The sequence below is a fragment of the Melanotaenia boesemani genome, chromosome 18, assembly GCF_017639745.1.
Source record: "Melanotaenia boesemani isolate fMelBoe1 chromosome 18, fMelBoe1.pri, whole genome shotgun sequence".
NCBI classification, from domain to species: Eukaryota; Metazoa; Chordata; class Actinopteri; order Atheriniformes; family Melanotaeniidae; genus Melanotaenia; species Melanotaenia boesemani.
This window is the reverse complement of record NC_055699.1, coordinates 13,334,529-13,347,220: the sequence shown is the minus strand read 5'-3', so window position 1 is coordinate 13,347,220 and position 12,692 is coordinate 13,334,529. Positions and strand designations below refer to the sequence as shown.

General features: G+C 36.9%; 1 protein-coding gene and 2 non-coding genes across 3 annotated transcripts; 1 reads left to right on the top strand and 2 right to left on the bottom strand.

Moving 5' to 3' along the window:
- Positions 1–945: 945 nt before the first annotated feature.
- Positions 946–5,364, bottom strand: trim55b (tripartite motif containing 55b). Its single transcript, XM_041968404.1, has 8 exons — positions 5,097–5,364; positions 4,438–4,607; positions 3,573–3,750; positions 3,359–3,454; positions 2,381–2,614; positions 2,227–2,249; positions 1,778–1,902; positions 946–1,666 (listed from the first exon to the last, which is right to left on the bottom strand). Exons 1-8 carry the CDS (start codon positions 5,214–5,216, stop codon positions 1,500–1,502), a joined length of 1,113 nt encoding a protein of 370 aa, XP_041824338.1. The 5' UTR covers positions 5,217–5,364; the 3' UTR covers positions 946–1,499.
- Positions 5,365–6,341: 977 nt separating this feature from the next.
- trnaa-agc lies at positions 6,342–6,414 on the bottom strand. The gene has a single exon. It is a non-coding gene; the product is annotated as a tRNA-Ala (tRNA).
- Positions 6,415–6,799: 385 nt separating this feature from the next.
- Positions 6,800–6,885, top strand: trnay-gua. Its single transcript is given in 2 exon segments — positions 6,800–6,836; positions 6,850–6,885. It is a non-coding gene; the product is annotated as a tRNA-Tyr (tRNA).
- The last annotated feature ends 5,807 nt before the right edge of the window (positions 6,886–12,692 follow it).

Here is a 12,692-nt window from a genome sequence, read left to right as displayed (position 1 = left end):
TATATTTTCTAATAAAAAATTAAAAGCAATGCTTACATTTCTCTGTCACCATCCTTACAGTAAATAGCACACCAATAAAATAATAACTACTAATCTGATTCAAATGCACACTTAATGTTTCTTGACATGTGCATTTATAATTTCACAATGACAAAAAATAATAACAGTTGTTTAAAGAGCACAAATGTCCACTGTATCTTGCCAACACAGGTGCTGATCCATAGATAACTAGAAACAGGAATTCTATATGGAACTATGGCATTGCTCTGGAGACAAGTCTATCAACTATTCTCAGCAAAAACACACATACACAAAACAAACTGTGCTACAATTAGCCAAAGATTTCCACCAGCATGTTTCAGGAGTGCCTGTAGTTGTTCAGGTGAACATTTCTAAAGCATCCTTTCTTCTATAATCCTCAAGAGGCAGTCCTCATTAAACCAGAAAAGGCAACAAGACCGCTCAAAGATGCACCACTAATAGCTAATGAGTGTGAAATATGCTACTTGTGTGTGCATGCTGATCTCTGACCCACTGTGTCAGGGTACACTGAAAAAGAGCTGTGGGAGTGAGTCATCCCATTCTGCTTGGCTCGTGTAGCAACTTGGGGCTTTGTGCTGCGCTGAGCCCATTTGTAAAGGATCCAGCTCACAGAGTGATGCCGTATAATGATTAGATGGGCTATCTCAGTAGTGAAGTTATAGCAAGGTGATACTTTGAAGACTTCCTACAGTCTCATGTAGTACTCCATGTGCAGGAGTGATCTCACAAACCCATACAAAATATGCATATAACTGCCTAAATCAACTATAAAAAAAGACATGCATCCAACTTGATTAATTGAGAACTGATAGCGGCACATGGAGCATATGAAAAGTTAATCTAAATCTCAAGACAAAGTGAAGGTATTTGTTAAAAGCCCTTTTAATGTTTCATGATATAGAATATGCCATAAAAAGACAAAAATAAGACCAAAAAAATGCTTCTCTGTAACAGGATCATTTACCCGTGTTACACAACAGAGAATACAACACATAATAGTAAAAGTTTGAAAAAAAAAAAACTTCAATATCACAGTGATCTTTTCTCGAATTTGCTGCTGCATTCATAAAGTTATGCCAATCACAAAATAACCAAACATCTCAAGCCCTCTTATTATGCTGTCTAATGATGAAGTTTAAGCATCGAGACTCAAAAGGTTGCAATATGAAAATGCATGAGTACATCTAAATTCTGGAAACAACCAATGGACAGCCTATCACTAATTATGTCTGAAGAGGAGGAATAAAAACATACATATTTAATCAGATTTAAAAAAAAACACACACACACACACACACACACACAAAAAAAAAAACATTTGGTATAGGGTGATGTGCATTTACTGCTGTCTCAAGCTTCTTCCTCTAGATTTACCTTCTTTATATGTCAGATCTACATTTCTGAAATCAACATCAAGGAGCAAAAGTTGTCCTACTCCTGGTTTAGGTGGCAGATGACTAGGTGGAGGCAGTGGTTTTGGTTGTACTGGGAGAAAACGATATCTGCTGGGAGACAGAAGGCTGAGTAGGGGTAAATGGAATTGCACCACTTGCAGAAACAGTCGGTGACGCTTCTCCGGCCTCAGCTCCTGCATTCTCATCCTCTTCATCTTCATCCTCTTCATCTGCAAAGGAAGTGTAGATACAGGCAAGGAAAAAAAAAAAAAAAAAAAAAAAAACAAGTTAGATACACTTAAGATGTTTGTTGAAATTTTTTAATCTCCATCCCTTTTTACCTTGGATGAACTCAATACTGCGCAGGGCCTTGCCTTCCTTCTTGAAGTTGACGTTGTAATGATCCATATTTTCATAGCCACGCTCAACCTTATCCAAGTGTGCTGTATTGGATGCTTCTGCAATCCTGAGTGCATTTTCATAGGGGGGAAAAACAGTCTCACTTAGTCATGGTAACACTTGCTAAATATATTGATCTATTTGTGGTGTTTCACACATTCCACAAGTTATTTCGGGGCGCTACAGCAGAAGATAGTGTTTTTCAACATTTCACAGAATTGATTTTCACAGGCACCACAGACAGGGTGCAGCTTTGCTCCATTAATGTTGTGTTGTTTTATGAGCAGGAGCAGGTGTAAATTTGTAAAATGAAAGAAATATTAACAGTGTAAAACTGGAGAGGTTACACCTTTGCCAACAACATTACTGGTGCATAAATAAATGTACTCACTTTTTGAGGAGAGGCTTTATGTTCTGAAGGAGACAATGGAAAAACAGACTCCATTTAATTACTGCAAAACCTATCTATATTTTCAGCCAATTAATGCAGTTTATTTTTAAACCCCATATTAAAATTTCAAACTTCATTTGGTATTAACGCTGACCTGCAGGAATAAAGCCATTTCTGGCTCTTCCATGGTCTGAATCCCCATTTCCACAGTCTTGCAACTCTCCTCCAGATGGTCTCCGTATTTCCTTGTCAGGCTCCGGATATAGTCCACCTTCTCTTCCTGCTCAGCTGTCACCCTCTGACTCATCTCCCTTTTCTTTTCCTCCAGGATGGTGTAAAGATGGTCAAATTTTTCGCACACCAGCGTCTTCTGTCTCCGACCATTCTCCTATACATGCAGGAAAGAGATACAGAGGAAAATGTGCACACAGAAGCGGAAAGATTGGAAATTCCAACAGGCAGTCTGCATTAATGATTTATCAAGGAGCTCTAAATGATAAATTTATGCAAATGAAATTTCAAGAGTTTAACAGGATTTTGAATATTCAAAAGCAAAGAAAATAATATGTGTTTTTATGTGTGTTGTTTTTAGTGCATGATCATATAAATAATGTAATCTACAAGGGTGGCGGTTAACCTATCTTCCTCTTTTTTTCAAACACTTCCATATGTGCAAGGAGGATAGTGAAGCTCATTCTGCATGTCCATCCTGAGTGACGCCACAGAGGGGGACACATAGGGAACTGAAGCAAATCCAGGTTTTTCTCTACTATAAACAACTGTGGCAGATAAACCAGAGGAAAGCTTTCTCTTCTCCCCGCTTCAATTAGGCTGCTTATTTTTCTTGTTTTTTATGTATGCTGACAGGGTATATCGAGAATCAAGTTTGTGCAAGTAATGCAGAAGAAAAGGAAAAAGAGAGGGGACAGTAGACTGTGGCACAAAAGCGTTCATTTTCCCTTCCTTACTCTCTGTTACACTCACAAACTGATACTGATAAAAGCAACGAGAGTGGCCATGACAAGGACACATTGCACCAGTTTGTAAGTCTATACAGGTGCATTAGTGCATGCACAGAGTGAGGCTTGCTGTGTGAGTGAGCAGCAAGGCACTGCAGCAGTTGGGGACTGACCTCTATGGCACGACAGGCTTCCTCTAGCTGACTAATGATGCCTTGCATCCTGTCGTTGTTACCAACCATCATGGCAATCCCGTCACTCAGCTCTGTCTTTAGATAAAAAAGCATAATGGAGGGATCATTGACTTTTACCTGGGACAAATTAATAATAAGTATTCATTCATTTCATGACAGTATTCATGACCTCAGTGAGTATTTCAGGCCTCACCTTCTTTGTCTGATAAATGCTGCTGAGGGGTGCCACTTCACAGTCTTTGTGAGCTCCAAAAACCTTACACATGGAGCATGTAGGCACCCCATGGGTCACGCAATAAATGTTTATCTTTTCATCCTCATGAACATCGCACATGGGTGTTTCCTCCTTTCTCTGTGGTGCTGGCTTGCTGCTGTTGAGGTGGAATAAAAACAGTAGTATCTTCCTCTTTTTTCAGTGCATACTGATGTGACATGTAACGTCCTTTTGATAATGCCACTGTTGTACACCTTGGCAGTTTATTGATGATCCATCCGTCTTGCCTCGCCATACACATGCACTGTCAGCATGGAAATCAATACATCAGCATTCTGCAGGTTTATGCTATGACTTCCTATATTTCATGCATAGATTATGCCTTCTTAGTCAGAATGATTCATACATAAAGGGCTTTCTGAAGTTATCAGGTAATTGTTGATAAAATATTTGATTACTAGATTAGGCCACAAAGTATTGACTGAGTTGGAGGTAGAGCATCTTGAGTGCACCAGCTGAAGTGTTTTAAGATTTTATGTCAAGCCTTTTGGCTATCCAGTAATCCACTGGATAAATCATCTGTGCACATGACCGCTGCTAAGAAACATCCTGTGATCCACTCCAGCAATCTGACTCAGATACCCCTGGCATTTAGTCCTAAATATGAACTGGCACACTTTGTGCTCATTTCGTGTCTCATTTACTATCTATTCAAAGTCCATAGGGAGGTCAGGGACTAATACAAAAAACAACTTACTTCATGTGAAATTGTAATGTGTATGTGATGCCAGTTTCCTTTAATATTTTTTTCATCCCAACGTCATATATCTCAGATCTGTCTCACCTACTAGATTCTTGTTTGAACATATCAATGATATTCTCAACCAGCAGATTCCTCTGAAGGCCATAAACTCCATGTCTGTCCAGTACCACCTCATGTCTGCAAGACGGGCATCTGAAACGGCCTCCAGATGTCAATGAGCCACTTCTTGTTGGAAGATATGGGTTTGAAGCCTGTAAGCAATAACAATTTAAACCCTAAATTTAGTGTGATGGCAGGGTTTTGATGGATAGACTGATCTCTGCTGCACAAATTAATCAAATTGTTTCACTCCACAGTTATGAAATTTTAATCCAATGGATTAAGGAGTTCACAACACAAAAGTATGGCCACATTACTTAAACTCTAAATTGGTTCCCAGGAGTTCAAAAGTATGTGTATACAGGGCCGAATACTTAACAGTTAAATCCAAGTTCTAAATATTTTCCAGCCGTAATGATTTTTTTTATGTGAATTTTCTCAACACGGCTTAAAATAGTGTTTATTTTTTGACTGAAACCTTTTTTGCATTGGATGTCACCCAAAGTGATTACTTTGGCCTTGAATATGACAAAAATCTAGGGCAAACATGAAAACATGCTAATAAATAATAACAGCATTCCTCAACTGTCATTTTCTCACTTATTACTACAACAATCAGTGGAAGTTGTTTGGTTGCTTACCTGAAACACATCATTGGCACATTTTCTGCACAAGTTGTGCTGGCAGGGTAGGATGACAACAGGCTTTGTAAACATTTCCAGGCATATGGGACAAACTAGCTGCTTCTCCAAGTCCTCCATGACATCAAATTTTGCCAAAATAATTTAAAAGCCCTTCAAAACTTAATTAGAATAGACCTGTTACACTAAAAGTTTACTAAGAATTCAGTTTCAGAAGCAATAAGCATTACACTAAGAGTTACATGGTCAGGAGTAGGCCTGCTGATCTTGTCCAAGAGGGTGTACGGTCCTATCTGGCTTGTGTCAGTTCTTTTTTTAGCAGCTATTGCTGTCACGTCAAAGGTTGCCATTTTTACCTTGCCCATATTTGAAATTAAGCAGGGTAGTACTGAACAGCTGTCGACAAGACTCTACACTATCTGTGCCACATATTTTCTTAAAAGAACAGAAACACCATAACAAACAACCTAAACACAGTTTTGCAGTTTGAATGTTGGATTTACTTTAGTAATCTAGCATAAAACATATTGTATAATGTTTGGCAAAAACATGGAATCAACAACTGAATGATGCTCATTGAGCTGTTTTATTTGATAAAAACAAACACCACTATTGTTATTTTATTTAAGCTCTTCTGACTTTTACAGCAGCTTGAATTCTTTGAGGCCCTCAATCATGAAAAAACAATGGAACACAAAAACAATAAATTTCAATGGGAAGATGTATTTAACATCTCATAGACATCATCACAATTTCAGAATTAATGAATAGAATAACAACAATATTGTACAATTTCAGTGTCCATCTGTACACTTTCTCTTACCCATTTGCTAGCTTTTCCTTCATTATTGAATATCATTTTCAAAATTCATTGTTAGTGTAACAGCCAGGTGCAACATTAAGGTCTGAAGGACTCTTTTAGTGCAGATTATTTAATTATTGAAACTTGTACGAGTATTAGTTTTAGAAATGCAAATAGCAAGGTTATGAGATTATGATTCAGGGATTCCACACATTTTCTTTTCTAATGAACTTAAAAAAAAATTAATGGATATGTTAAAGATATATTGCCTTAAATAAAGGATCATTAAAGTTGTCAGATGTTCTTGTCTTATATTTATCATTTTTTTAAAGTGGCGACGGAACACTGTTTATGGTAATTCGGTAATATTATTAGGTAAAAGCATTAACGTTGCTCATTCAAGATTTACTTCAACTGACATTAGAAAAAAATGTCAAAACCATTGGAGAATGCGGGCATCGATCCCGCTACCTCTCGCATGCTAAGCGAGCGCTCTACCATTTGAGCTAATTCCCCACATGTAAAAAACAGCATACAGAATTATTTTTATTAATGCTTCCCCACACCATACTGTTAAATCTGTAGGTGTTTGATGATTTATTGGGTGTTGGGATGAACGGTACTACCTAAACTGGCTTTCTACAACCTTCGAGCTTGCTAGCTTGAAGCTAGTTAGCGTGAAGCCAATTCGCTTCACCATTGACATACAATAAGAAGACTTGGATAGCATCAAATCTTGGTTGCCATGTTACATTTCACGTTTCTTTAACGATTGCTTGGTCATATTAGTAATAAGGACTATAAAATCTCGAATGTTAAAATAACTACAATTCATAAACCATGACCAGACCGTCGATAGAATATACGATAAGAATCCATGCATCAACATCTTCACTATCTCCCTTCGATAGCTCAGTTGGTAGAGCGGAGGACTGTAGAGGTTTCATGGATATCCTTAGGTCGCTGGTTCGAATCCGGCTCGAAGGAGAGTATGATTTTTTTCATTGCTCCCTATGTAAACATTAACAGACAATTGCAGTAGATTCACTTCACATGTAAAATGCGCTATAATACCCATGAATATAGACGCTTTTCTATGTGGAGGTAAAAGACCTCGTTTACACGGAATAAAAATGTGTCCTCAACCTGTCAAGAGTAGACCGGTACCCCAATGCCTCTTCTCTGAAGCGGTTTTTGACTGAAAAATATTTTACTGAACCTATCCCATTACAGGCCATCCACGTGGCGATGACAGTCCATCTAGGAAAATAATGTTAATACAGCGTCCCTGAACAAGACTTTTGGAAGTATCTGCAACCAAAATGTTGCATTTTGTCTGCACAACAAAAACCCCAAACACAGTTAAAAAAAAAAAATCTAGTGCAGAGCAACCAGGGAGTTAAGGACAGAGCATCCAAATACTATGGTCTAATGAGACGATCCCACCCACCAAAACTTGAGAGTTTTAAAATGTGTTACAATATTGATCAGTCATTAGAATTATTTATTTTTTCTCTCTAGGGTTGATAAATATGTCTAATTTTATTAAATTTTATATTTAATTTTATATTAATATTTCATTTTCATTATAAAGATATATTTGTAATAATAAAAACATACGATTGTTATTTATTTTTATTTATTATATACATGTTGCCACATGTTTACTACCATACATTGAGATGCTTGATTATTTATCTGTTTATTCATTCATTCATTCATGCTTGTTCATTTATGCCTAAATACTTTGGTTTTTAAAAAGTCATTATCATAGAGTATTTATTGCCACAAACAGACTGCTTCAGTAAGCTTAATACGTGCTCTGAATTGTTGCTCTGCATGTTAAATGCAAAATGACACCACTTCCAAGCACTTTCTTTTAATATAGTTTAAAGGCAATAGGGCTTAATTTGCTTGCTGCAGACAAACATGATAATTTCCATTGAAATGGCTTATAACTCTGCAAACGCATATTGATAGATGACTCATTGATAATAATAAGTAGTTGTGCTGAGGACTGTGGCAAGCATCAAACACATGTAAAGCTTCTAGTGTACATATTTCCGTTGACTTTTGCTCAGCAGTATTTTCATTTGGACTACATATGGATTGCTTGAGTTAATGAATCAGTGTTCAGAAATATGTACAAACAAATACGTATATAAATGTTCTAACATGTGCCTATAATTCTAAAATGGATTTCTGCAGGAAAACACAGCAAAACAATCACAGTGATTTATAGCTCATAGTTATTTTTGATTAAAATTACAGTGAATTACCGTTTTCCATTATAGAGCTGCTGTTATTTTCAACAAATGGTTTTGTTTTGTGCAAGTACCTTGTGAAACCATGTTTACAAAATTATATGTCAAATGAACTGAATCAACACATACATAGCAGAGCATCTTCATGTGGTGATTCTGGTAGCTTTTGACCCATCTGTGCAAAAATGTCCTTTTCATCTGACTCATACAATTTGACATCTGCATCTTGCACCTCTGTTCCGTTTATAGCAAGGTCGCATGGAAATGCAACCAGTGCTATTCACACATCAGAGTCAGTGAGTCATGTTTAAACATTTCAGACAGATGTTGTTGCCAAAAATAATGAGTGTCTCTCCCCCTCTCTAATTTGTCTCTTTGTTTTTATTAATCCATGCAGCAGCTTCAAAAAGCAAGTTTGGAACTACATCGACATGCATGCACCAAGCTCATGCCTTTAAGTTGACGAAAGATAAGAAAAATACATTTTTGAAGTCACCGCTTTTATATTTTGCTTTTAAGTTGAAAGCTGCTGCTTCATGTGATTTGTAAATGAAAATGTAAAATAGCAGACTTATTAATTTTCATCATTAAGTATAGGCATGTGTGTTTCACTGCTTTTCCTGTGATGCACTACAAATGAAGTCTTTTGTGATTTTATGTTGCTTTGGGGAAGCTGCTTTATTCGCTTTTAATCATTAATCTTTAAAGAGGTTGAACTAGTATGATTACATATTCATTAACAAGCGAGGACTGCTCCGATGCTCCCCATTTAGGTGACGTCTAAAAGTGAATTCAAATTAGATCAATTAAGGAGATGTTCTGGGTTATGTTTTTGTGACTGAAGTGAATTCATAATTTTAAAGCTATTAACATCTGACTCATAATATTGCAGCTCCTGTTGGCAAAAATCCAATAAAGATTGACAAATTAGGAGCAGTATGGAGATTTCTTGGAGATGAAAGGCCAGTATGAATACCAGACTGTACTGCTTTTGAAGGCAAAAGTTGCCAGTTTAAAGAGGCACAGTGTGAAACTACTTGCTCCGTTGTGGTACTCAGTGCTTTGGGTATGTATAGTAAAAGGGACTTCAGGCACTTCCAAAATACACAAAAAGAGGTTTACTCACATATAAACACACGCAAACAGTAACACAGCATAAAATGTATATAAGAAAAGAGGATGAAGCAGAGCAAAGGGTGCCATCTGTTCTCTTATATGAATATTTTAGCAAGGTGGAAGTCAGATGGCAAGCAGTGATTTAAAAAGTCATTGTAAGCAATTCTAAAAAAGAGTGTTTGCCCTGAATCAACCCTCTGAAGTAAATGTTTTCAGCTAAGACTATGGTTTAGGATTGGATAAGCTAAGATATAGTATGAAGAAATATGTTGTTTTAAGTTTATAAAGAGCACAGCTACATGTTTTTAGGATTTGGGAATGATCAAATTCAAAATGGGTACAAGGCTTGCATATTTCACTGATGATTCAATTCAATTCAGCTTTATTTGTATAGTGCTAATTCACAACAATGTCATCTCAGGGCATTTTACAGACAAATCAAATCTTGACTTTGATTCAGTCCCCCATCCTGAGCGTGCACGGGGTGGCGGGAAACAGTGGAAAGGAAAAAATTTCCTTTTAATAGGAAGGAAAGCCTCCAATATTACCTGGCTAGGGGAGGGCAGTCTTTTGCCTCAACTGGTTGGGGTGGAAAGGACAGGAAAGAGAGACCAACAGGCACTGCAACTTTTAGCCAGGGAGACCTGCTGAGAGTCTGTCAGCTGTCTTTGATCAATGTCACTGAGGGATCCAGATTCCAGAGAACAAGGTTTTTACTAATAACCATTTAATAATGCAAGGTTATGCAGATTATGCATGATGCAGATATGCAATGATAAGCAGATAGCATGCGTTCTAACTTACAGACAGCTAAACTAAACTTGATGTGGCAATCAAGAGCTCCAGTGTGGTTGGAGCACTTATTCCAGCATAAAGAATTTTTAACTTGTGTTTCAAAATCCATTGTATTAATGAATTAATTAAAAAAAGGTAAGTTACTGGGTACTGATGAAATAAGTAATGGGATAACCTTAGTGTCATAAAGCACACTCAAACAGAAAATAGTAGAAGAAATCTTGCATTTTATTGTACATAGATTATGAAAGAAGAGGTTCTATAAAAATCCATACTGCTGTTTCTTAGATAACCAAATTTAACACAGGTTAATCTGCTGGACAAATGTAGCATGAGCCCTGGTTCTGTGTAAATTGTTAAAATAATACTTGACACATGCTCACATTATTGTGACAAAAAGAGAAAATACATACAGTCTGATGGAAATTTACATAACATCACAGCTCGTACAGTGACGTAAAAGAGACGTCAATGTGTTTAACAAGCATCACTGCGGCTCATGGTTATGGGAAACTGAGATGCACTCAGCATTCAAGAGCTTGTCTCAGCCTTGCCTAAAGCTCACACTCTCAAAACCACAAGAAGTGTTGTACTTTAATCCAGAGTGTAGGGAAACTGGGTGGTTTTCACATCTAGTAGCTGGGTGTTCACATATCAATAGGCGTCTGCATTGAACGGATAAGACTAGGAGTAAACAAAACATGTCACATTCTTTTCCATTATCCATTTTATCAAGAAAATTTGAAGTTATCTTTCATGCAGAAGACATTACTACGCCTTTATTACAGTGCATCATTAAAGTGGTGACAGGGAAATGAGCCAAGAATGATGCTGTTCAGTTGTGCAAGTTCATCAGTGCTTAAGAAAACACCACTTTTTGCAGTTTATTTGTTGATTTTGATAAACAGTTTAAACCTTAAAGCCTAAGCCATAATTTTATTAATTCTATCAGGGTGCTCTGCAGGTGGACTTCAGTGGCCTTTAACATAGTAAAAGGGTGCTATCTAGTGGCAGAAAAAGGGCAAGCTGTGTTTAACAGTTTCACACAGCTGCATACTGACATCATTGCAGTTGTCACCATCTCACTGCAGTAGTAGTTAAGCTGCTGAGTCTAGATTTGCCTTTCACTAAGTATATTGTGCACAATACGATGTAAACAACAGATGAAATACTGCATTACCTTTGTATATAGGAGGCATAATGTAAAGTACTGATGTCAGTTTTGGAGAATATGAGTCTACTATAAACATGATATTAGTGTTAGTACACAATTTATGCATACATATTTTAAACCAAGTTTAACATCTTGTATTTTAAAGTAAATATGTGATATGGTTTCAATTGTGGTATCAAGGTGTCATTGTAAAGGCTCCTTTCCTCCACAAGATGGCTCTAAATGCATGCAGCAAAGAATTACAGACCTTGGGAAAATGATCTAATACAGAAGTACAGTATCATTTTAATTTCTCCAAAACAGCCTGATGATAATAGCAATGCAGATATTGTGCAATTATTTGAAACAATTTAAATATATATATATAGGCCTAAAAGATGCTACATAGCTAATGGGGGAAAGGTAATGAGTCCTTGATGCTTACTGTTTTGTAAGCATCAAGGACTAATACTCAGGGAGTATAAGGTGAATCAATTAGGGCACATTGCAGTCTGTCTCCAGTGAGTTTTCAGCAGTACTATAGAGCCTGGGGGAGTGGGCCATAAGGGGGTCTCACAAGCCCGTACTGCACCTGTGGGCCCACAGGGAATTAATAAGTATGCAGCTCACTTGTCTTCCTAAAGCTCCTGAGACTGATACTAGAGCACTTAAACACACCTGCTTAAAAGGTGTGTCTCTAGGTATGCTGTGCATACCATTTACCTGTGCTGTGCACAGCAAAACAAAACAAAACAAACTAAAAAAACCAAAAACAAAAAAAAAAAAAAAACCAACAACAACAAAAAAAAAAAGACATACACACACAAACAAAAGCTGAGGAAAAAAATAATCAACAGAAATGCTTCCCAAATGGATACTTAAAGGGGTGGGTGTAAATTATATGCAGCCATGTGCATAGAACTGATGTACAACTGACAAAGCCATAAGCTATATCAAGCAGTTTTCAGGCAACAACCGGTTTGAGAACCCTGCATGTACGGCATGTAAAAACACATCCCTGTAAGATTTAAAAGGAGATGCCTTGAAAAGAAGAATAAAAAGAAAGAGATTTTTATGTTAGTCATTTATACTAAGTGTACCACCACAAGGAAAAAAATTAAGTGAAATCTTTTGAATGTATTTTCTGCCAAAAGGCATCCCACCTTCTGTGTATGGTAGTTACTGGAGTTGCAGGCATTTAGAAGTTCTTCTTTTTGTGGGTACTTTTTAAACTTCTGTAATATTACTTATTTTCTATAATAACCTAAATTTTTGCACAAGGTTATAGTCATGGGGAATTCAAGGGGATACATTATGAGGGAGTGTCAGTCTAAACACTGCATTTACTTTTAAGGTGAATATATAAATATATGTGTGTGTGTGTGTGTGTGTGTGTTTGATGTCGCTCAGATCCAATGTCTTTCTTGTAGCTACCCAAATTCTATGATTTTTAAAAGGCTTTATGT